Genomic DNA, 26,595 nt, shown 5'->3' with positions numbered 1-26,595 from the left:
TGCAGTGTCATCCGCAAAGAATGCGTACGACACTCCATCAATCATCGGCACGTCGGAGGTGAGGATGTTGTAGAGAGCCGGGCTCAGCACTGATCCTTGGGGCACGCCCAAGGGGATGTTGTGGACGGAGGAACGCTCGCCATTCACCGTCACCGTAAACGCCCGATTTGTCAGGAACGACTCGACGATCTTGACCAGGAACGGCTGGAGGTTCGAGCGGAAGAGCTTGTAGACCACGGCGTCCTGCCACACGGAGTCGTAGGTCTTTTCGACGTCGAGAAGGATCATGCCGGTCGACTTCCCCGCCAGGAAACCGCGCTTCACCATCTCCGAGATACGGGCGAGTTGGTGCACCGTTGAGTGCCCCGTCTTGAAGCCGAACTGCTCGTGTGGAATGAGTTGCTCCGTCTCCAGGTGACGGTTTATCCGGGCGAAATAATTCTTAATTAAATATAAAAAAAAATAAATAAAAAAATCGAGGAGTTTTTACACTGTCAATTTTTTTAAAAATATTTTTTTAGTCCGTTGCAAATATTTTTAAAGGTTAATGTCGCCCCTCTCTCGACTGTGGTTAATTTTTTTGTAAGCTGCACTCCTGATATTTTTTGTTTTATTTTTAAATCTCACTGTGCACTACTCCGCGAACGCACCCCACTTCGCACTCGCGCGCGCTTCGGGAGTCGGATTTCGATGCGTCGAACTGTCACCGCAAACCTGGATTCTGCACAGTTCTCAACTTTTCAGCCGTGCCATCCCGCAGTAGAGTTTCAATCCTTCCCGTCGTGCGAAAATAAAAACCCGTAAAACAATCCGGGTTGGCCCGTGCATTCGGTGTAGTGGACACTTCCGGACGTTTCCCCCTCATCCTGATTTCCCCGTTTCCTTTCCGGTTGCTGGTCGTGTGCTCCCTTGAGGGAAATTTCCTTCAGAAGAAAGTGTTGCTTAAAAAGTTGCCGAGAAGAAGAAGAAAAGTGTGCACAGATTTTTCGCACGGTTCCGCGCGGACATGGCCATGACAATTCGCCGAGGCCATCAGGACTAGAGGGTTTGTGTGTGTTTCCCCTCCCGTGCAAAGAAAAGCGAGTTTTCTTTTTTGGGTTTGTTCGGTTTTGTTGAGTTTGTTTACTCTTGAAAATTTGCTGTGCTGAGAAGGAAGGTTCCGATAGGAGAAACTGAGGAGTGGCAGGGCGGAAGGAGAGCGCAGACATTTGCACACGATCATCCCTGGGGACGAGGACAGAGAGCCACCATGGACGAATCTTTCCTGAAGGATTTGGAGACTGCGGCCCATTTTATTATGGTAAAAATTAAAAATAACATAATTTAGGTACTAAAATTACTCATTAATATCAGGAATTTTCATCACCAAGATTGCAACAATAATTAAAATTGATTATAGGGAAAACGAAACGAAGGAAAAACTCCCCAACAAAAGCTCGTAAAAAATCCGGAATTCATTTGGCCAAACCCCCCTTCGAAAGAGCCAAAAAACGGTTCCAGGAACAAACGACCAGCGGCCGTAACCAAAACAAAGCAACAAAATATTATCGATTTTCTGCTGGCCAACACAACACACCCACCAAAACGGGAGGCAGGCAGGGAGGAGGCCGCCCTCGGGGGAAAATTTACGCACTCGCGGAATTCAATTTCAGTCTTGCTCTTGCTTCGAAATAAAAGGGGCAGAACAATCGAGATGACGACGACGGTGGCCGTGGTTGAGATGCGAGAGAGAGAAAAGGCAAAAACACGCATTTTGTACTCTGCGATGTGGGTGGTTGTGTCTAGGAATGCAATTTTGAGGTGGTCGTCGTCGTTTTGAGTTTTTCTTGGGACGCATTTTTTTCTTTTCTTTGTATGCGATTGTTTGTGGATTAACCTTGAACGAATAATAGAGGGGGTGGATGAAATTATTGCTAACTTGCAGTAGCATCCGCTTGGTGCAAGAAAGAGTGCATTTTTATTAAGAAGCAATTCTCTGAGATTTCAGTCAATATTTTTAGTTTTTTTTTTAAATTAAGACTAACATTTAAAAAGGGCCAAACATTCAATAGTGCGCCCTTTTAAAATGTTAGTTTTGATTTATTTATTTTTTAATATTGTTTTCGGAAAGATCAAAAAATTCCACGAAGGTTTCATATTTTAACATTGAAAATCGGACCAACAGTTGCTGAGATATCGACATTAGAAAATGGTGGGTTGTTTGGGTAAGACTCAGAAAACATCAATTTTCCTGTTTTTAAATCTGTTCATGGCAATATCTCAGCGACTAAGGATCGTATCAACAAAGTTCAAAATGTAAAATAAAGATAATTTTCTCAGCTCTTCAAAAATATCTTTTTCAAAAGAAGGAAAACATGGGCACTAATTTAAAAAAATGAATAACTGCGACTATTTTCAAAAAAAATACCTAAAAATGGCTATAACTTGAAAACGGTGCACTTTATCAAAATTTCACTAAAGTACTTTTTGATTGCAAATTCGATTTGACATCGAAAAATGAAGTTGAAAATTATTGAGTATTGATTAAAAAATGTATAACTCAGTCAAAGATTTTTTGCCCGTTCTGAAAATTTCTGAAAAGTTGTAATGCGATGTTCCCCAAAACATATAAGAAAAAAAATCTTTTTTTGCAAATCAAATTTTAGTGACAAAAAGTGAAATTAAAAATCACCAATTTTTTTTTAACGTGTCTCATATTTTTCAGTGTAGTCCTTATCCTACAACTTTGCTGAATCGATCAAAAATTTCCTTCAAAAGATACAGATTTTTGAATTTTCATATATCTTTTTTGTATGGACAGCTGCCAAATTTGTATGGAAAATTCTATGGACAAACTAATGATGCAAAAAGGGCTTCTCTGGGCATACCGAAGGCACCGAAACAAAGAAAAATGCTATTTTAGTTTTTTCGTCCCCTCATTATTTAGGGAAATTTTTGAGGAAGACAAAGAAACCTGAAATAAAATTGGCAACGGACTAATTCTGAAATTCTTGAATTCTTCAATACTTGAATTCCCTACAGTTTAAATTCTTAGATTCTAAAATATTTAAATTCTAAAATTCATAAATTGATTTTTTAGATTCCTAAATTTATACATTTTAAATTTCTTAAATTCTTGAATTTTGAAATTATAAAATTCACAAAAATTTTAATTCAAAAATGGCAAAAAATTAGAATCCTCAATTCTGTAAATTTTATAACTTTTGATTTTTTTTAATTTTATTCAAAATTTATTTCGCATTTTTTATTTAAAGATTGTTCAGATTTAAAAAAAAATAGAAATTTTTTGAATCCTGGAAGTCCTGGAATTTCGGAACTTCTGAGTTGTAGTTTTGAAATTTTAGATTTTTTTTCTATATTTTAAAATTTAAATATTTTTGAATATCTATATTTTTTTAATTTTCTAATTATTTAATAGCTGTGTTTCTTCATGTCTGAATTTTTAAATCATCGATTTTTTAAAAATATCTTTGATTTTTTTTAATGATTAGGCCGATGCAAATATTTTTCAATGCCATCATTAGTTTTCTAAAAAGTAAGATTTGACGAAAACAAAAAAAAAAATGCGAAAAAAAACTTTTTGCGATACTAAACATCAAAAATTAAAAAAAAAATAATCAAGAGATGTTTAAATCAACCCAAACATGCTTAAAATGATTTTAAACGCAGGGGAATGCATTTTAAATCAATTTCAGCTGATTGCACTTACATTTTCATTCAAATTTTGAAGTTTAAAAAAAAAAATGCCCCCTGATTTTTCGGGCCAACTTTGACAAAAACTTTAAATAAAATTTGTACCAACCTTTATTATTTTGAAATTTTGGAATTCTGTACTTTTTTGTTATATTTTTTAATTTTTTTTGAATATTTAAAATTTATCTTTTTGATTTTAAATGTTTTATTTATGAATTTCTAAATTTCTGGATTTTTGATTTTTTTTTGCAAGCAAAATCAAGGATTATTTTCGTGGCCTTCATTCCAAGTTTCTGATGGCAAAGGCAAACCAAAATTGCATTTTAAACAAAACTTCAAATCAAAACTCAGAAGATTCGATTTTTTCGCAAAAATAAAGTTTAAAACCTCCATTTTTAAACTGCGATATCTCTGGAACCGCAAGTCGTACAAAGTCGTGGCGGGACACATTCCAAAGAAAATTAGACGTAGAATCGATTGGCGTAAAAATTGTCATCAGTGTTTGTTGCACAATGAAAACTTTTCGCTTAATTTTAACATTGAGAGCATATTTTAATCAAAGTTTTGACCTCACCATCGTGTTCCTGTGAAAATTTAACATTGATTTTCCAATTTCGTTTAATGTTTTATTTTAAGTTCAAGAGATATTAAATCTTAAAAGGTCCCTGGAGATGGAGCCACACGTTGCCGTCGTTTCAGGGCTACTTGCCAAGATGGTTTCCGATGTTGATATATATCACACATTTATTTTATATTTATATACTTGTGTTGATAGAAATCACAGCATTTATAATATGTAAAATTGCAAGATATTGAAATTTTTTATTCGAGTCTCAATATTCTTGTTCGTAAAATCTGTTAGAAACAGGTTTAAAACTGTTTGATAATGGGGAGGAATAGTTAGTTTTTTTGTAACTTTTCCTAGGTTGTTTAATAATTCCAGACTTCAGTTATGTGTAAGCCAGTTTAGTAATGCTATCAGAATCTCTGATTTCAATTGACGTGGTTTACTAACCATTCTGATTTGTCAAAATTTCCATAGAGTCTCGATCAATCAATAATGAAATGATATCGGACAAAATTCGTTAATCTGTTGAACTAACGGTTCTCGGATTATGGTTGTATCGACCATTGTTGCGAATCGAGGATCTACTGGAGTTTTGACGATCAAATAGAACCTAACATTTCAAAAGGACACACAGGTGTGAACAGGATTGTGTCTCTTTCACTCAAATGATAGTTCACATAAGGTTTGATAGGGATACACTCTTGTTTGCAGAGCTTGTGTGCCCTAATGAAATGGAAGGCACGAAATAGTCGTCTTAACAACGAGTGTTCAACTTGTTAAATATGAACGTTTCATTAATGTTTATTGTTTTTGGAAGCAGCAAGACAGGTTTTAAAAAATAGGTAAAGGAATGTTTGGCTTTGTAATTAAAATTTCGGGGATTTGAGATTCAAGTTACTTTTAGACGGTTTAGTTGAGGTTGTTGATTCAAGTTAGTTAGTTTTTCTGAAATGAATAATTGGACAAAATTGATTAGTTAAATTAAAGTTAGTTGCAGTGTACGACAAGACTACTGACGGACGCGACAGGACGGGGCCCAGAATAAATGCCCTTGACAAGTTAGTTTTCATCTTTCATTTTCCAGTAAATTTATTTGATTACCTTTAGATTTGAAATACATCATAGGTTCCCTTTGTATAAATCTCAAATTAGTTTTTGATTGAATCATAATTTCAGATTTCCTATATTCAGTTTTAAAGTTAGATTAACGTAACTCATGTCATCCAAGTTCTTACTACTCACACCTACACTAATTTTCTTTCACCTTCCCCCTCCCGATCCCCTATATCTTCCGGTGGTGTTCATTTGGTATGCAATACTAGTTCGGCCACTACCCTTTTTTCCACAAGAAACCGGACTTGGACTGACTTGAGGCCGCGTCCCCCACCTTGCTCCGTAAAACGAAAACGAAAACGAAAACGAAGAGATATTAAATCTTAAAAGGTAGAGTTTAATAATTAATTATGCTTTAGGTAAAATATTTTTTTTTTCTCAGGAACACGATGGTTGAGGTCAAAACTTTAATTAAAATATGCGCTCTATGTGGAAATTAAGCCAAAAGTTTTCATTTGCGCAACCTACACTGGAACGATTTTTGCGGAAATCGATTCTACATTAAATTTTCTTTAAAATGAGTGCTAGCTCGACTTTGTACGACTTGCGGTTCCAGAGATTTCACAGTTTTAAAATTGAGATTTTCAACTTTTTTTCCAAAACTATAAAACAAAAAAAAACTCAAAACCACTATGAATCATGCAAATCACACGTGCGACTCGCTGCTCGCGATCGACGCTCGCAATTGACCGTAATAACCATGTTACTTTGTAATATAAAAACTTTGACGATCACAACCGGCGACGTGCCTTCCGATCAACGATGATAGAGGAAAGACTGATTTTATCGCTTCTAACAAATAGAAATTGGACGCCGAAAACAGTAACAATCTTGCCGATCAACCACGTGGCTTCGCTGCCCGCAATCGACTCTCAATTAAAACAATCACTCACCCCATGCACACGAACACGACATAAAAGAAACAAAAATTAACACGAAAAAAGAGGACTGCGCGTCCCCACAGGCAGCGCAATAATTATGCCATTATTCTATTTTATCTGGATTCACAGAATATAATGAAATTTTAATCCAACATATTTTTTTTTCAAATCTTACTCCAACAGGCCCCTCCCACCGTGGTCACCAAGGAGCAGCGCCAGCAGTCCGAGGCGATCTTCATGAACTTCCGCAAAACCAAATCCCCGTACGTCTTGTGCCAGACCATCCTGGAAAAGTCCGTCGTCGACCTCGTGCTCTTTGAAGCCGCCGACGTGCTCAAAAAGGCCGTGGTCGCCGAATGGAAGTACATTCCGGACCAGGACAAAGCCTCGCTGCGCCAGTACCTGCTTAACTACATCATTCAGCGGGACATTCCGGTGTTTATACGGGACAAGTTGCTGCAGGTGGTGGCGATCATGATCAAGCGGGCGAGCTTGGAGGATGTGGGCGTGGAGCGCGGCCAGATCATCGACGAGACGAAGAAGATGATGACGTCGGGGGACGTGAAGCAGCAGATCTTGAGCTGTAGCATAATATTGGCGATTTTGGAGGAGTACTGTAACATTGTCCGGTCGGACGACACCGGGTTGACCACGTACGAGCACTTCCGGGCGAAGAAGCAGTTTGAGGATTCGGACCTGTTGAAGGTGTTCATCATGACGCTGCAGTCGATGGAGGAGCTGATCAAGGTGTTTGACGCGGGCAACTCGATGCACCTGTATCTGTTCAAGCAGATGCTGTCGGTGATGGAGACGATCCTGACGTGGGGCTTTCTGCTGCCCAAGTTGCAGATCGTTCGGGTGTTGCAGCCGTCGCTCTCGAAGAAGATCATCGACACGTCGGAAACGGTGACGAAGGCGTTGCACGCGCCTCCGCTGCGACTGCACGCCCAGTGGAAGAACGTGATATTCGAGCCGAAACTGTTGGAGATCTTTTTCTTCATTTACTGGAAGACCCGGGACAACGAGGATCTTCAGCCGAAGGCGTTGATTTGCATTCTGCAGCTGTCGACGTTGAAGGGGCCGATCATCACCGATAACAAGGAGGAAAGCATGACCTATTTGGTGAACTACCTGACGCACTTTCTGTCGATGTTGTCCACGTGAGTAAAGGAGGTCAACGTTTCAAAAGTATTTAGTTCACTAAAGACAAATTTCGTTTTAGAATTGAAATCAAGGAAAAGGAAGCGTACAGCTTCTCGCTGATCTTGCGCAAACTGCTGCAGCTGCAGCCACGGGCGGAAATTAAAGGACTGCCGAACTCCCTGTTCAACGCGTACATGCAGCGCACGCTCACGATGACGCTCAAGTTTATCGAGCTGTCCGCGATGGAGGAAGCGGTGAGTATGATGTAGAAAAGCTTGGGTTTTAGGGCATCTCCGTACCAAATAGCTTAGTTTTCTTAAACTTTGAACAAAAAACAAGAATTCTAAAATTATCGAAATTCTCAAAATTCTGAAATCCCCACAATTCTCAAAATGTGCTTTAAAAGTTCTTAGAATTCTTAAAATTTTCAATGTTATCCAAGTTCTCGAAAATCTCACAAAATCCTCAAAACTTTAAAAGTTCACATAATTCTCAAATTTTCAAAACTCTAAAAACTTTCAACATCCTCAAAATTTTCAAAATTCTCAGAATTCTCAAAACACATTAAAATTTTCAACATTTTTTAAATTCTCAACGTATTCTAAAATCTCCCAATTCTCAAAGTTCTCAAAATTATTCAAAATTCTTAAAGTTCTCACAAGTCTCAATAAAAATTATTAAAATTCTTAATTTTTTTAAAATTATTAAATTTTTTAGAATTATTAAAATTTTTAAAAATCTTCAAATTTTAGTGTTCAAAGTTCTCAAATTTCGCGAAATTCCTAAAATTCTCAAAATTTGTCAAAATTCTTAAAATTTAAATCTCATATTTAGTAAAATTCTCAACATCCTCAAAACCCGCAAATTTCTAAAAAAATAATTTTAAATAATTCCAAAGTTTACAAAAATCTCAATTCCTAAAGTTCTAATTTTTTTTGTCACAATTGTCAAAATTGTCAAAATTGTCAAAATTGTCAAAATTGTCAAAATTGTCAAAATTGTCAAAATTGTCAAAATTGTCAAAATTGTCAAAATTGTCAAAATTGTCAAAATTGTCGAAAATATCAAAATTGTCAAAATTGTCAAAATTATCAAAATTGCCAAAACTGTCATAATTGTCAAAATTGTCAAAATGGGCTAAATTGTCATTTAATATTAAAATTGTAAAAAATTTCAAAGTTGGCAAACTGTAAAAAATGTCAAAATTGAAAAAAAAATCAAAATAAAAAAATCTAAAATCAAAATTCTGAAAATTCCAAATTTACTCAAAGTTATAAAAGTTATTAAAAATGATCAAAATTATTAAAATGTCAAAATCATCAAAATAATCAAAATTTTCAAAAATCTAAAAAAAAATCAAAATATTCATAATTCTCATAATTCTCAATACTTTCAAAACTCTCGAAATTCTCAACGTTTTTAAAATTTTCAAAATCCTAAAAAATTGCATAATATGCGAAATCTTAACTATCTCAAAATTTTCATAATTCTCAAAATTCCAAAAAATGATAAAATTTAAAAAAATCTTAAAGTTTACTAATGGAGTTTTTTCTTCAAAATTTTATCAAAACTAAGAAAATTCTCAACATTTTTAAAATTCTATTTTTTTTAAATCTCTTTTTATTAATCCTCAATTATTGTTAAATGCTCATTTTCATAAAAAAAAAATTTAGTTCAAGAATTTTTTTAATTTTTATACTATTTTAAAAATTTTAAAAGTTGAAAAAAAAAATAATTTTGAAATTTGGAAATTAAGAAATTAGTAAATTTTTAAATCAGAAATTTAGAAATTCGGCAATCCTAAAATAAAAAAAAAATGAGATATTGTAAAGTTGTTCTTAAATTCTGAATTCAATGTTCAAAATTTTTTCACGAATCGACCCCATTTTTTATGATTCATTGCAAAATTTATGAAAATTAAACTTGTTAAAATTGCCAACATTGATCGGTTTGCTCCACAATTAGATCCCTGCGGTGGAAATGCCCTTAAAACGATACTAATCCGCCTCCCTTTTTGCAGCTCTCCCCGGACGAAACGGTGTACATCGACGCGCTCGGCAACCTGCTCGAGATTTGGCTGTACATCGTAAACGACAAGGAAAACTACCCGGTCGAGGTGATGGTCCCGTTCGTGACGCAAATGTTCGAAAAGTACGTCCAGTACCACCTGGCGGCGCCCGACGGAATGCGGGGCGTCGGTCGGGACTCCGAGCTGATTGACGAAATCGCCGAGTTTGAAGAGTCCGACCGGGAGCGGTTCAAAGAGCAGCTGATTATAATTGGGTACTTTGGACGGGAGATTCTGGGACATTCGTTGCCACTGCTGTCTAAGTTGTTGGAGGATCGTACGAGGAATTTGGGCACGCAGCTGCACCGGTTACACTCGACCAAGACGATGGACGAGGCGGGGTCAAAGGCGTTGGTGAATTTGTTCGAGGATATTCACTGGATTCTGCTGGTTACGGGGCACGTGTTGGCGTTGGAGGCGGACGGCGAGTCGGCGATGATTCCGGGGGAGATTCTGCAAATGTGCAGCCAGCAGATTGCGTCGAACGTGACGGACGTGAACAATAGCTTGAAGTTGTTGGCGTCGCCTAATCAGGACATTCAGGAGATTCCAAACGCGGAGATGAACGCGGATCCGGTGATTCGGTTGATCGCGGCCGGGTTTCGGTTGTGCGAGCTGGAGAAGAGTGCGATCGAGGTGAGGATGTATCAGTTTTTGAGTCCGGAGTTGAGCACCACGTTGGTTTGGTTCATGCGAAGGTGGAGCGATGCGTACCTGATGCCGTTGAACGAGGATTCCGTGAGTAGCATTTTCAAGGAGGCGTTTGGGTCGCGAACGCCCGGTTCGGTGTGGGTCATCAACTACCTGCTGAACAAGATCTGCCTCAACGCACAGTTCCTGCGGGCGGAGCAGTCCGTCATTGAAGAAACGTGTGATCTGTTCCTGGTGTTGCTGCGACGGCGAGATCGCTGCCAAGCGATCTTCAACTCGGAGTACTTCCGATCGATCTGCGACCTGAAAAGCGTTGACCTCCCGGTGGCGATCAAGCGAAAGCTGTTGAAAGGGTTCGTGATGGTGGCTTCCAGCGTGGAGAGTGACGAGTTGAGGCACGAATACCTCGGGAAGATCCTGCAACCGATTGAAGACAAGTACAAAATGTTGATCTCACATCAGAATTTCCAGTCCGTGTACCAGAACGAAGAGGTGCAGCTGAAGGTGATTGAAATTCTGGAGGAACTGATCGGGTGTGTGCAGGGCGCGTACCAGAACTCGATCACGATCATCTTCTCCAAGATCCAGAACATCTGCAAGGAGCTGCCCACGTTTTTGGACCTGTACCACAACTATACGGTGAGTTGAAATGCAATTATTTTCATGTTCTAAAATTTATTTCAGAATTTTAAAATTTTAGGAATATTAGGATTTTTTTTTTAAATTTTAGGAATTTTTGAAACTTAAGGAATTGTAATAATTTTAGGAACTTTAGGTATTTCAGGAATGTTAGGATTTTGAGGAACTTTAAAAATTTCTGGAATTTTATGAATTAGGAATTGTAAGAATTTTAGGAATTTTAGAAATTTTAGGAATTTTAAAAATTTAAGGAATTTTAGAAATTTAAGGAATTTTAAGAATTTTTGGAACTTTAGAAATTGTTGGAATCTTAGGAATTTCAGAAATTCCAGAATTTTAGGAATTTTAAAAATTATAAAAAAATTAAGATTTTTTTAGAATTTTAGAATTTATAAATTTAAGCAACTTTTGGAATGTACGGAATTTTAGAAAGTTTAAAAATGTTAGGAATTTTATGAATTAAAATTTTTTATGGACTTAAAGAACTTCAGGAATTTTAAGAATTTTGAGAACGTTGGGAATTTTAGGAATCTAATGAATTTTAAGAATTTTAGGCATTTTATTTATTTTATGAATTTTAGAAATTTGAGCAACTTTTGGAATTGAAAGAATTTTACAAATTTTAGAAATTTTAAGAATTTTAGAAATTTTCGGAATTTTAAGAAATTTTTCAACTTTTTGAGGAATTTTGGGGATCTTAGGATTTTTTTAAACTTTAGGTACTCAGGAATTTAACGAATTTTAGGAATTTTAGAAATTTCAGAATGTTTAGACATTTGAGGAATTTTAAAATTCTTAAATTCTAAAATACTATTTTCTTCATTATAGAAATTTTTGGAATTATGGGAATTTTAGGCATTTTAAATACAAAATTCCTTATTTTAGGAATTTATAATTTCAGGAATTTTTAAATTTTAGGAATTTAGGAAATTTTAAAAAAATTAGGAATTTTAAGAATTATAGAAATTTTAGGAATTTTAAGAATTTTAAGAATTTAAGGAATTTTAAGAATTTTAGGAATTTTAAAAATTTTAGGAATTTTAAGAATTTTAGGAATTTTAAAATTTTTAGGAATTTTAAGAATTTTAGGAATTTTAAGAATTTTAGGAATTTTAAGAATTTTAGGAATTTTAAGAATTTTAGGAATTTTAAGACTTTAAAATATTTTAAGAATTTTAGGAATTTAGAAATTTCAAAAACTTTAGGAATCTAAGGAATTTTAGGCTTTTTAGGAATTTTAAGAATTTTTTGGAATTTTATTTTAAGAATTTTTGGAATTTAGAAATTTCAGCAACTTTAGGAATCTAAGGAATTTTAGGAATTTTAGAAAGTTCAGAAATTTTAGGAATTTTAAGAGTTGTAAGAATTTTATAAACTTCAGGAATTTCAGGAATTTTAAAAAATTTAAGAACTTTAGGAATTTTAGAAATTTTAGAAATTTTAAGAACTTTAGGAATTTCTGGATGTTTATGAATTCAAGAAATTTTAGGAATTTTAAAAATTTCAAGAATTTTTAAAAATTTTAGGATTTTTAGAAATTCTAAGAATTTTATGAATTTTTGGAACGTTAGGTATTTTACTAACTTTCGGAATTTTAGAATTTTTTAGAATTTTTAAGAATTTCTGGAATTTTAGGAATTAAAAGAATTTTAGAAATTTTAGGAATTTTAAGAATTTTAAAATTTTTTAGGAATTTCAAGAATTTTAGAAATTTTAGGAATTTAGAAATTTTAGCAAGTTTTGGAATGTAAGGAATTTCAGAAAGTTTAGAGATTTTAGGAATTTTAGGAATTGAAGGAATCTGATGGGCTTTAAGAATTTAAAAAAATTAAGAATTTAAAGAATTTTAAGAATTTTTAGGATTTTTAGGAAATTTAGGAATTTTAGGAATTATATTAATTTTACGAATTTTAGAAACTTTTGGAATCGAAAGAATTTTAGAAATTTTAGAAGATTTTTAGGAGTTTTGGAAGATTTTTAGGAATTTTAGAGAATTTTTAAGAATTTTAGAAATTTTAGGAATTTTAAGAAATTTTTCCAAATTTTTAAGCATTTTGGGAATTTTAGGAATTTAAAAGTTTAAGAAACCTCCCACTGAGAATTTTGGCCGAAATTCTCAGTGGGCTTAGGTATATTAGGAATTTAACGAATTTTAGGAATTTTAAAAATTTTAGAATGCTTAGAAATTTTAGGATTTTAGCAATTTTATAATGCTTAAATTCTGAAATACTATTTTCTTTATTTAGAAATTTAAGGAATTTTAAATGTTTAGGAATTTAGGAAATTTTAGGAATTATAGTATTTAAGAATTCTAAAATTTCCGAATTTTAGAAAATTTAGAAATTCAAAAATTAAGAAATTTTAAAATTTAATAATTTTAGGATATTACAATTTTAGAATTGTAGATTTTTTTTAAGTTCACGTTTTTCCTTCCCCTTCAGACAATCGTCGAGCTCATCCTGGAGCTGGTGTGCGAGATCGTGGCCAACATCGGCAACGCGTCCTCGGAAAAGGTCATCCGGACGGCCGTGCACGAGTGCTGCTTCTCGGTGATCCGCGTCTACGTCAAAAACAACTCCAACCGCGTCTCGCTCGACACGGCCAAGAACGACTCCGACCCGCTCGATCTGATCCTGATCCTGAAGCTGCTCAACTATCTCACCTCCAAGTCGCTGTTTGCGGACGACTTTGCCGGCTCCGAGGACAGCAGCGCCCAGTCGGCGGAGATTTGCATCTTCGGGCTGACGCACATCGTCCCGCTCATTACCGTCGATCTCATCAAGTATCCGGACTTGTGTCTGCAGTACTACAGCACGATCACCTCGTTTATCGAGGAGAAGTCGCATGTGGTGAGTTGTTTTGCAAAAGTTGCAAGTCTCCCAAAATTCTAACAAAACTCCCCGCAGATTCCCAGCCTCCACCCGGACCTCCTCAAGCAACTGCTCGGCTCGATCGAGCTCGGCCTCAGCTCGTTCACGGCGGACATCGAGAGCAAGTGTCTCGAGTTTCTGGAGATCTACGCCAACGGCGTCTACTTCCACCAGGATCCGTCCGCCCCGATGGCCCAGCTGCTGCGGCCCTTCCTCAAGCTGATGCTGGACATGATATTCGGCCAGAAGATCGACCTCAACAACACGATGGACTGGTACCGGACGGTGTTTGTGGTGATCTGCTGCTTCCCCGAGCACTTTAAGGAGCTGCTGCAGCACTTTTTGAGCGAGCAGTTTGCCGACGCGGAGCAGGGCGCCGGTAAGGATGTGGCCGCGAGCAGCGTGTCGCTGGTGAACAACATGGAGTTTGTGAACAATCGGCTGGTCAAGTCCAAGTTTGTCGATCGATTTGATAAGTTTGTTACGTTGGTGAGCACGATGTACAAAAAGTAAAGGGCGGTGGAGCATGAATGGGGAAATTTGAGGTAAGTTTGACTTTATTTTTATTGAATATTTAGTTCGCAGACAGGACGATTGGCATTTTTATGAGTTTTGTTTAAAAATGCCTTATTTTAAATAAATAAGAATATTTAGATGAAAATCATCAATGCTTGTATCTAAAGGCCCTTTTTGTGATGCGATGTCATTCCATAAAAACGAAAAGTGTTACACGCTACAAAAATTACTGGGCGTTTGGTACGGTATGTCCACGCTTCCATCCTTCCCTGTAGACTTTGTGAAATGTGATCCGTTCTCAGAATACTCTCTACGGCAGGGGTGCCCAACCTTTTGGCCCTGCGGGCCATATCTGATTTTTCTGAAGCAGTGGCGGGCCGGAACTTATATTTCATAAAAGTTGAAAAAAGTAAAAATTATACCTTGATTTTAAGAATAAAACACAAAGATAACTTTCAAAAATGTGTTTATCTGACATATTTTAATTGTAGTTTGTTTAAAATTGTATAGTTATTGTTTTTGACGAATGCAATCAAATACCTCGATATAATTAAAAAAAAATTCAAATTTCAATGGTCGTTGCAATTTGTTTAAGTTTAATTTTCTCAATACTACAATATAAAAAAATCAATGATAAAATGATGATAAAATTTTTTCAAACGAAATTTGGATTCGAATATCTTTTACAAAAAAAACCTTGTTGTACATCTTTATTCAAATATTTTTAAAATTTTCAATTTGTTATTCTTCGAAATCCAAATTTTATGGAAAAATATATTTTGCTCCCTAATTTCTTGACTCATTTTGAGACATTTTTAAATATTTTTAAAATATTTGCAGCGATATCAGTACGAATAATTTGCTTTTTTAAGCGTTTTTTCACAAGAAAACTTTATCACAGATATTTTGTTCTAGAAAAATACATTAGTTTTTGCTTAGTTATTTATTTAAAAAAAATAAAATAGTTAAAACTGAAAGAAATTTAAATCTAGAGTCATTTTGTACATTTTTAGACAATCCAAGTTAGATCTCACAATTTTACGAAATGGATAATTTTGTTTTCTAGCATAATTTTTCAGTTTAAAAATATCAATATAGAAATTATAAGAATTAAATTTAAACATGAAGAATGTTGTTATAATATGTTAAAATTTGATCTCAAGCATACTTGTTTTTTAATTCAGACAATCAATTTATTTATTTTTATATGTCATGAACAGCCTTAAGGGATCGGTCATAGAACTATTTTGAGAAGCCGTCGCGGGCCGGATGAAATGGCTTCACGGGCCGGATCCGGCCCGCGGGCCGGACGTTGGGCAGGCCTGCTCTACGGTAAACAGAATGCAGTAGGGCTGGTTGCTTAAATTTTTGTAATACATTTTCGGGTATTCTCGAATGTATTGCAATTATTAATTTGCTTTAAACTATTAAACTTTAACGTTTCGAGAATTAAACTATATTTCCTAAAGCTTTTTTAAGGATTTCTATAATTTCAAAAGGTCCTAACCTGCATAGCAAACTTATAGCACATAGCTTATTTTAAAAATTTACTCGAGAATTATAAAATAATTGAGGTGTGCCAAAATGTTGCCACAAACGATAATCTATCATTTTCGTAATGAGATTATCCTATCGGCGATAACCTTATCGACGATAATTCGACGCTGTCGTGATAACTTGTCGCTTTTTAACGTTTCGAGAATACTTATTTAAAAATTCGACCTTGAATAAAAATAAACATAGAGCACGTAATGTAAACAATAGCAAACACGTTTTGCTTGGTTGTCCATTCTGTGCATTGTCCTGAAGCTTGGTTGAATTTGGTTGCCCGAGTCCCGAGTTATAATTACAAATGTTTACGAGGGTTAATGGATGAAAAAATCATGTTCAAATAAAAAAACTTGTTTCAAACTTTTATTTAATTTCATGTCACAACTAAAGAAATATGAAAAGTAAGCATTGTAAATAAATCTGAGTAATCGTTATTTTCATATTTCATCAGGAAAATATTAAGCATCGGTTAAGCATCCCCTGATTATGTATCGTTCAGCCCAGTTATTGAGCTGCATTTGGTGACTGGGCTACGTTCTCAGCCCAGTTACCGAACAAGTATTGTACCTTACTAAAATTAACTAAGGCAGATATTAGACTTTGGCAAACAAATATACAAACTCGCACTTTTTTGTGTGTTGAGAGATTGCTAAACTCGCAAACTCACATACAACTAAAAATGTATGCGGGCTGAAGGAGCTATTACACTACGGCAAACAAACAAACAAAGTCGCACTTTTTGACAGTTTGCTAGAAACGTCAGCTCTAACATTTAGCTTCGTTTGCGAGTTTAGCTAACTATTAAACACATAAAAGGCGAGCTTTTTTGTTTGTTTGTTTGTTTGTTTGTCATAGTCTAATACCTCCTTGACGTTTCTGCAAACAAAGCAGGCAAACTGTGCGAGTTTTTTTGTTTTGTTGCCATAGTCTAATACCTGCTTAATTGGAGCCAAATTTCAAATCGTTTTATTCTTATATTGCAAAAATAAAGGTATTTAAAAAAATGCGAGGCTTTGTGAAATTTTTAGTATTTTTTTTTCAAATACTCTAAAACAGTGAAAATACAAATTTCAAATCGTTTTATGTCCATATTGCAAATATCTTTTTTGAGTATTTTCAGAAAATACTGATTTTTTTTTGAAAAGTTTAGTATTTTATTCTCATAACTCTAAAACAATGAAAATGCAGACAAAATTTCGAATCGTTTAATAGCCACAAGGGAAGTTATAAAAAATTTGTGTGGGACCATCCATAAACCACGTGGACACTTTTTTCGAAATCTAAGACCCGCCCCTTATGGACAATTGTATATATGTACAAATAAAATCGTTTGGTATGGAGTGTGGATAATCGCTGCCCCCCCACCTTAAATGTCCACGAGGTTTTAGATGGTTCTTGAATTTTCAAAAAATACGATATTTGATAAAAATGTTTAAGTACTTAAATTTGAAACTTACTATATTATGAATTTAAGAAAATATCATCATAGTGAAAGAGCAACTGTAGCCCAAAACAGGAATTTTTCTGGTACTGGTGCTTTTACTCGACCCTCTCTGATTTCAATGAAACTTTGTAGACTTGTAATTCTAGGTGCTTATAAAAGTCATTTTTGTGTGTACAGCCATTCCACGTCAAACAGGAAGTCTCCAAATCAAAAGTGCTCCGATTTCAAATTTGGAGTGGGGGTTCTTTGGCCCAAAGAATTAGACCCGTATTTTTTTGTTTGGCGATTAGGGTGGTCCAATCCGAAATAGGGTGATTCAAAAAATTGCGTTTTTCGTCGATTTTCGCAAAAACCACATTTTTCAAAAAATCATATCTCCCGAACGGCTGAACCAATTTTGGAGCGCCACAATTCAAAAGAAACGTTATTAGTTGGGCTTTTAGGGAAAAATATGTTGAGGTCCAAAAATTTTTTTCGATGACATATGTATAGGTACCAAAAGTTGCGTCTTTCAATTACGAAAATTTTGGTACCCAAACATGTGTAGGCCATCGCTGAAATTTTCAAGTTATCGCAGTTTTAGTGAAAAAAGTTGATTTTTAGCCGTTTTCGTCATTTTCCCGTTTTTGCGCGCGGCGCGTCGAAAAAACCCAGTTTTTATGTTTAAAAAATCATATCTCCGAAACGTGTTAATGGATATTCGCAATTTGTTGATATGTTATGTAATATATTACAAGTAATCAGGGAAAAATATTTTCAGGCATGGGCTCTTTGGTCCCGAGACCTTGAAATCGGCAAATTAAATTTTCATAGGACCTTTTCAAATATTCAGCTAGTTTTTTTGGACCTCAACATATTTTTCCTTAAAAGCCCAACTAATAACGTTTCTTTTGAATTGTGGTTTTTGCGAAAATCGATGAAAACGCAATTTTTTGAACCACCCTATTTCGGATTGGACCACCCTAATCGCCAAACAAAAAAATACGGGTCTAATTCTTTGGGCCAAAGAACCCCCACTCCAAATTTGAGCCAAATCGGAGCACTTTTGATTTGGAGACTTCCTGTTTGACGTGGAATGGCTGTATATGGAGCAAGTTGCACTCGAGAATGACATTTGAGAAAGGCGTAAGTTAATTAAATATTTTTGTATTTCGTAATTTAAAATTACTGCATCTCGAAACCGCTGCATCGTATCAAAAACTGGTCAAAGACAAACTTGTAGGAAAATCTTTAAAAAATACACTGAAAGAAAAAAAACTCCCAAATTCTATGAGATTTTTTCGATTTTTAAGTTTGAAAGTTAAATTTAAAGGTTATGTCACGATTTTTTTTTATTTTTTTTTCGAGGAAATAGCGATCGACTCAGATTCAGATGGTCTAAACGTCTAAATTTAGTAAAAAATAGTTAGAAATTTCAATTGAGTTATCCCCACTTATCATTGATAAGGTTATCGCCGATTGTCGTCCCGGCGGTAGCGATAATCGTTATCGTTATCGTCGGACGATAAGATTATCGACCAAGTTTTTTAATAGATGATCCAAGACGCGACAACTGATATAATAATTAACTATCTGGTATTAAACACTTCAATCAATTAATTTTCAGGTTCCATTTAAATCATTGAAGATGATCTTATCACAAAAATTGGCTTCAGGATAACACAAATTTGACAGTTTGGAACTCAACGTAACAAGAAGCCTAAAAAGCATCAAAAACGGTAAAATCTCATCACGAGAAAAGACATGCAGCATGGAAAACACCAAGTGAAAAAAAAAACTGACCTAAACTGATTCTAGAAGGAGCAAAGCTAACTGTGCATAACAATCGGTCGGAATGTGTGTGTAACGAAAGAGAACGAAATGTAAAGTTATTTCTTTCTTTGTAAGAAAACAAGTTTGTTAAACGACAAAAAAAATGAGCTGTTACTTATTTGTGTTTGTTTGTTTGTTTTGTGTCTTTTTGTGATCGTCTCTCTTTAAATGTTGCCTTCGTTTTTCGAGACTTTTTCTGTATCTAAAAAAAAACACGATTTAGGTAGAAATTTAAGCTCTCGTGTACTGCTGACACACACACTAAATTAAACACACACAACTAGTGGTACTGATATTGTAGCTAGGACGGCGCGAACTTAGGCTAGGATTTTCGAATGGGCATTTTGGAAAGAAATGTGTACACTAGAGCTTTCTGTTTTTAGATTCTTCCATTATTTTTTGTCTTTCTTAAAAAGGTAAACTCACCAAACTAACCGTTCTGTACAACTAAACTACAATCAACCAGATTTTAACAAAACAAAAAAAATGCACACAGTGAGTGAAACAAAACTAGACTTTTCCCCCCGTTCTTTCTTACCAAAAAGGCAACGCACTTAAAACTGTTACAATCACTAATTACTACTACTACTACTACCACTAAAGTGAACAAAATAACTATTACATTAGCCTGTCCCATTTTGAGGTCATGTCGAGGAATTTCAGGTGCTCACTTCTTGAATGGTAGATTACGATGTTAGGAACAATGTTTTCTTAGACAAGAAAAAATAATAAAATACTTTCTCGCACCCCCTAGTCGATTTACTGAAAAAAGTCACTTTTTTGAACAAATTTTCTAAAATCGCTTGGAATCAATACAAAAACTGTTTCGATCAGGTGTGTATTATCTTCAAACGATAGGTTTTTGTCCATAGATTAAGATGCACTATCAATATTGGACCAAAATTTAAGTTTTTAGACTCTCCCAGGCGGATTTGTGTCGAAAAAATCGCATTTTTTCGAAACTTTTTTCAGAAATGTTCATTTAATTTAGGGTAGCCCATTTTTCCCAGTAAAACCAATACATGCAGCTTGTAGGAAATTTTATGGCGAACATTTTTCCCTCTGAGAAAATGCAATTTTGACACTCCAGAGCCGAGATATTTGAGTTTTAGTGAGGAAAAAAGTGCCAATTTTCAAAATTTCTCAGAATTCAGAAGCAAGGCCTACTAATTACACGATGTAGCAAGCATATGTCTCAAAGGTCAGGGTATGCTTTTTTATAGTAATTTTGGCCGCTGAATCCGAATCTGAAATCAAATTTCGTGTAAACAGTGATGTTTTGGAGCTACACCCTTTTGGAATGTTATTTGCGTGTTTAAGAGGCAGTTTTTGCAAATATTGATCGGTTTGTTCTAGAGGTCGTATCGAGGTGCTCCGATTTGGATGAAACTTTCAGCGTTTGTTTGTCTATACATGAGATGAACTCATGCCAAATATGAGCCCTCTACGACAAAGGGAAGTGGGGTAAAAAACATAAAAAATCTTAAAATTAAATTGCTCGCATTTAAGTAAAACTTCATCAATTCCCACTCTCTTAGATGCATTCGAAAGGTCTTTTGAAGCACTTCAAAATGAGCCATAGACATCCAGGATTGGTTTAACTTTTCTCATAGCTTTTGCAAATTACTGTTAAATTTTTTTGCAGCAACCTCCAACACCCATACTCTTTTAGTTCAAAAGTTAGGGAATTTCATGGACTATAAGCCCACGGTAATAACTTTTTGGCCAATCGCAGTTTTTCTCATAGTTTTTCGATTTTTCTATAACAAACATTTTACAACGTTAGTTATTGTCCTGTAGGCATCCATAGCGGCTTTTTTTAGTCCCACTTTTGTCATATTCGAAATCCTCGGAAAATTCAAACTACAATGCCCGTTTTACCCCACTTCCCTTTGTCATAGAGGGCTCATATTTGGCATGAGTTCATCTCATGTATAGACAAACAAACGCTGAAAGTTTCATCCAAATCGGAGCATCTCGATACGACCTCTAGAACAAACCGAGCAATATTTACTAAAACTGCCTCTTAAACACGCAAATAACATTCCAAAAGGGTGTAGCTCCAAAACATCACTGTTTACACGAAATTTGATTTCAGATTCGGATTCAGCGGCCAAAATTACTATAAAAAAGCATACCCTGACCTTTGAGACATACGCTTGCTACATCGTGTAATTAGTAGGCCTTGCTTCTGAATTCTGAGAAATTTTGAAAATTGGCACTTTTTTCCTCACTAAAACTCAAATATCTCGGCTCTGGAGTGTCGAAATTGCATTTTCTCAGAGGGAAAAATGTTCGCCATAAAATTTCCTACAAGCTGCATGTATTGGTTTTACTGGGAAAAATGGGCTACCCTAAATTAAATGAACATTTCTGAAAAAAGTTTCGAAAAAATGCGATTTTTTCGACACAAATCCGCCTGGGAGAGTCCAAAAACTTAAATTTTGGTCCAATATTGATAGTGCATCTTAATCTATGGACAAAAACCTATCGTTTGAAGATAATACACACCTGATCGAAACAGTGTTTGTATTGATTCCAAGCGATTTTAGAAAATTTGTTCAAAAAAGTGACTTTTTTCAGTAAATCGACTAGGGGGTGCGAGAAAGTATTTTATTATTTTTTCTTGTCTAAGAAAACATTGTTCCTAACATCATAATCTACCATTTAAGAAGTGAGCACCTGAAATTCCTCGACATGACCACAAAATGGGACAGGCTACTATTACATAGCTTAAAGAAGAAGAGACAACAAATCAAACTTTTAGAAAGCCATCCAATTTTATGATGCAGCTCGGTTGTGGAATTACGCTCATTCAGCAAACATTGATGGCCTCTTCATCACTCTCTATATTTTTTTTTCTGATTGACCTGTCAAATTGTTTAAAAATGAACTTATCAAAACTATTAGAACTTTGTCCCAATTGAAATAACAAGAATTTAAGTTTAGTTATGTGACAACTATTACTACTACATACAAGTAATTTTTTTTCTTGTTTTTTGAAGGGAAACAACTGAAACGAACATTCTCTTAGAATAGCTATTTGACTGGAAAGCGGTAGAAAAAAAAGTTGTTAACGATATTTTATCGATGATAGATAACGATATAAGCGATTATTCTATTGGAGATCATTTTTGAAATTCATTAAAATAAACTTATTAATTCTAATATTTCAAGTTTGGTATGCATTTTATCAACATTATATTTTTTATTTAAATGATCTAAAATTATCGCAAAAAACTTATTTTTTTATTATTACGCCACATCTTGAATGATTTTTTTGTAATATTTAAGTTTTTCTGGGTCAATTTTTATAATTTTGTGTGAGCATAATTTTTTAACTTCTCTTATTTTATTAATTTGGAACATGTCAAATGAAGTTATTTTGAAATATTTTAAAATAATTTGTTGGCTGTTTTCAGTGACATTTTTGTAATTGTTTGCTCTACAAAATTGTAGAAAATTGTTGCATCTTCAAAAAAACCTTGCAATTTTTGTTCTAAATGATAAAAATAACTTTCTGGATTTTTGCCATTTACCATAAAATGACACGTTCCATTTTTTTTTTACATTTGAGTAACAAAAAATGGCAGAGGTTTTAAACTTTTGAAATATATGTTTTTAGGAATTTTGAATACACCATGAAATTTGGCATCCAATTTTACATAAAAGTCCCATTGATACCAACTTTTCTAAAATATCACCATTTAAAATATAAATCGCGTCTTTTTTAAAATGTCTTGAAAATCCATTCAAAATTAATTTCCAAACCAATAAAATTTCACTTTTATCCAAGCTTTTATCACTATTTTACCAAATTATTCCCAAAATATTGTGTTGATTGACACACATATTGCAAGTTATAAAAAAATATTCTATTGAAAATACGGTATTTAAAGGATTTTTTTGCAATCCCGTCGTGAAACTACTTACTTTTCCTGTCATTCTTGAACGACGAAATAGCCTACTTTTCTGTACCAAAAATAACAGAATCGAATAGCAACACTTTTCAAAATAAATGCTGAAAAGTTCTACTTTTCAGCACTGAAGTGGGTGCTGAAAAGTTGAACTTTTCAGCACTTGTTTCGAAAAGTAACACTTTTCAACATTTTTTTGATTTAAACGATTTATTGACAAAATACATGAAAATTCGACTTAAAATTTCACTCAATGGGTGTTTTTCGAAATTGCAAAAAATGTTGTATGGAACTCGTTGCAAAACTTGATTTTTTCAGCACTCGTCGTATTTATCCAACTCGGTGAACCTCGTTGGATAAATGTACGACTCGTGCTGAAAAAATCCTCTTTTTGCAACTTGTTGCATAAACTACTATTATGTAACACCAAAGACTCATTTGGCGAAAATCCATTTTCATTTCGTTTGTCACTCATATTAAATTGTAAAAAATGCAGTATTTTGAGAGTTTTTTGAGTTATTTCAAACATACTAAATTTTGCAAAAAATGATTAGGGGCCATCCGTAAACTAAGTTCTTTGGAAAACCGTCAATCGCTTCTTTACATGTGGTTTGTGAATGCCTTTTGTAAATGTTTTAAATGTTTAAGAGGAGTTTATTTAAATAAATTCGTTTTTCATTCTTGATTTAAATAAATCGTCGAAAATTTTCCTCAATATAGTCGAAAATTGATAACAATGACGATAGCATTATATCGTTATCTTCGGACGATAACTTTATCGTTTAACAACGTTGATAGAAAACAGTAAAGCTCGGCAAAGACAAAATTTGCTCTATTCCAAAATTGGCAAAATTTCAAAACAAAATCGTCTCTTTTTCATGCGAAATCAAACAAGAGGGAGAGAGAAAGAGAGAGAGAGAGCGAAACTGCTCGAAACGCGTCCTTTTCTCTCTGCTTTCCAAAACATTTGCGTTTTGACAGCTTCGTCGCTCTCTATCAGAAAACGTTCGCACGAAGGAGAGAACAAAGAGGACAACACAAATGCGATTTTGCCGGAGCGAGAGAGCTTTTTCGCTGCAGATTTGCTAGAATTTTGCGATTCGGGGTAGAATAGGCGAACAAAAAGAAGAAGCAAAAAAACAAAACTAATTAAACCTAAACTATACGGGGGCAAATCGTAGATAAAAAAAAACCAAGATGTTTTGAGGTCGATTTTTACACGCACTTTTTGCATGAATTTTTATTCTTAGTATCACAATAAACACACGGAAAAAAAGAAGCGCGGCATTGGACAAGAAAAAAAACATAACTATATATTTATACATGAGTAAAGGCACTTTTTGTGAAAAGAAACGTTGCCAATATTGGCATCAAAGTGCGATCGAAAGAAAGTGCGAACAAATTGGAACTTTGTAACGAAGATTTTTTCTTTTGTAAACGAACCTTTATTGCCGGTAAAATATTAATTTCGTACATTTTTTGCTCGCTTCGCTGTTGAAGAATCAAACATGAAATCGTGACGCTATATTTGTAGTGAAATATATATTATATATTTATTGTAAGATCGACTTAAGTGTTGCTATTTATAGGATCAGATTTTTTACGCGCTTCGATTCGTGGTTCGTTTTTTGGACACACCATTTTACTATACATTTATTGGTAGACATCTTTCACGGATAGTCGCGCAGCCATTTTTCCTCTACATTTAAAACGTCTTTTTCTTGTTATTTAAAACCTCACAAAGTAAGCAAAACAAACTGTAATACATCTCATATATTTGTATAGAGCAGAACAAACTAACGCATATTTATCGAATCGTTCCCTTTTTAATTCGTGTAAATACCATAAAAAAACTCTTTGAAAGCCATACGATATGTGTTTTAGTTGAATCATGTAGTTTTAAGCTGGAAACAGAATACCATCCCAAGATAAACATATATAAATTGCATAAACAAAACTCAAAGTTGAACCCCGTTTGTTGGACACGATTACAAATAAAAAATAGTTTTTGGAACGAAACAAATTTTTTGCACCTTTCTACACAGTAAAACAAACTTGAACAATCCCTACACATACACAAGTACACGACGTTTCCTCTCTGTCTGATAGCAGTAGTTTTTAAAAATTCACAAATTAAAAACTCAGATCTGAGCAAAATCGGCACACTCACACAACCACTTGGAGTAAATATAAGCACACAATATAAAATACACACCCACACATTTTGGAAACAAGTTACAAATTGTAAAACATTGGAAAATCATTTCTTCCCTCTCCCTAAGAAAAAAAAAACGAAAAGTACATGAATGAGACACAAACACACCTATAAAGTGTATAAAAACAGTCATCCTCGACGTAAAGACAGCAAAATAACACTGAAAAAAAAAATCAAAGATATTAAGTTAAGAGTGGCAACTTGAGATCGCATTTTTTCGTGAAGAAGAAAAAAAAAATAAACGAGTGTGTGAAATTCGATATCTACTTTCTAAAAGTACAAAATAAACTTATTATTACGAAGAAAAAGAAACAAGCTGAACAAAAATAAAATAACACAAAAAAAGCAAGCGGGCGAGAGTGAGCGAAAGCGAGAGAGAAAACGTTAGCTAAGCGATTTTAAAATTAATCTTTCCGACAAGTGATACACTGAGAAAAAAAAACACAAATAAAATGCGGGCGGATCCACGCGAGACCGGATGCAACTGGGAATGGGCGCCGATGCCGTTCTGGGAAATTAAATTGAAAAGTATTTTTGACTGATCTGAAACATTCCGAAAAAGTCCTTTTTATAATTAAAGTCAAAATAACAATACGATGAAATAAACGATTTTAATTTAATAATTTAGTAATTTAATAATTTAATAATTTAATAATTTAATAATTTAATAATTTAATAATTTAATAATTTAATAATTTAATAATTTAATAATTTAATAATTTAATAATTTAATAATTTAATAATTTAATAATTTAATAATTTAATAATTTAATAATTTAATAATTTAATAATTTAATAATTTAATAATTTAATAATTTAATAATTTAATAATTTAATAATTTAATAATTTAATAATTTAATAATTTAATAATTTAATAATTTAATAATTTAATAATTTAATAATTTAATAATTTAATAATTTAATAATTTAATAATTTAATAATTTAATAATTTAATAATTTAATAATTTAATAATTTAATAATTTAATAATTTAATAATTTAATAATTTAATAATTTAATAATTCAATAATTCAATAATTTAATAATTTAATAATTTAATAATTTAATAATTTAATAATTTAATAATTTTATAATTTTATAATTAAATAATTAAATAATTCAATAATTTAATAATTTAATAATTTAATAATTTAATAATTTAATAATTTAATAATTTAATAATTTAATAATTTAATAATTTAATAATTTAATAATTTAATAATTTAATAATTTAATAATTTAATAATTTAATAATTTAATAATTTAATAATTTAATAATTTAATAATTACATAATTTAATAATTTAATAATTTAATAATTTAATCATTTAATAATTTAATAATTTAATAATTTAATAATTTAATAATTTCATAATTTAATAATTTAATAATTTAATAATTTAATAATTTAATAATTTAATAATTTAATAATTTAATAATTTAATAATTTAATAATTTAATAATTTAATAATTTAATAATTTAATAATTTAATAATTTAATAATTTAATAATTT

The 26,595-nt window shown here is 33.3% G+C and overlaps 1 protein-coding gene across 1 annotated transcript; it reads left to right on the top strand.

Moving 5' to 3' along the window:
- The first annotated feature begins 726 nt into the window (after nucleotides 1-726).
- LOC120430993 (exportin-4-like) lies at nucleotides 727-25,324 on the top strand. Its single transcript, XM_039596153.2, has 7 exons — nucleotides 727-1,300; nucleotides 6,439-7,415; nucleotides 7,478-7,652; nucleotides 9,419-10,756; nucleotides 13,198-13,605; nucleotides 13,663-14,171; nucleotides 18,744-25,324. Exons 1-6 carry the CDS (start codon nucleotides 1,250-1,252, stop codon nucleotides 14,137-14,139), a joined length of 3,426 nt encoding a protein of 1,141 aa, XP_039452087.1. The 5' UTR covers nucleotides 727-1,249; the 3' UTR covers nucleotides 14,140-14,171; nucleotides 18,744-25,324.
- The last annotated feature ends 1,271 nt before the right edge of the window (nucleotides 25,325-26,595 follow it).

The sequence above is a fragment of the Culex pipiens genome, unplaced genomic scaffold, assembly GCF_016801865.2.
Source record: "Culex pipiens pallens isolate TS unplaced genomic scaffold, TS_CPP_V2 Cpp_Un0025, whole genome shotgun sequence".
Classification (NCBI taxonomy): domain Eukaryota; kingdom Metazoa; phylum Arthropoda; class Insecta; order Diptera; family Culicidae; genus Culex; species Culex pipiens.
This window is presented reverse-complemented; position numbering and strand designations above follow the sequence as displayed.

Bases quoted from the DNA above. Each gene is read 5' to 3' on its own strand.
- LOC120430993 (XM_039596153.2), top strand. From the start codon at position 1,250: ATGGACGAATCTTTCCTGAAGGATTTGGAGACTGCGGCCCATTTTATT. The intron at 1,301-6,438 runs GTAAAAATTAAA...TTACTCCAACAG, and splicing joins CTGCGGCCCATTTTATTATG to GCCCCTCCCACCGTGGTCAC. The intron at 13,606-13,662 runs GTGAGTTGTTTT...AACTCCCCGCAG, and splicing joins TCGAGGAGAAGTCGCATGTG to ATTCCCAGCCTCCACCCGGA.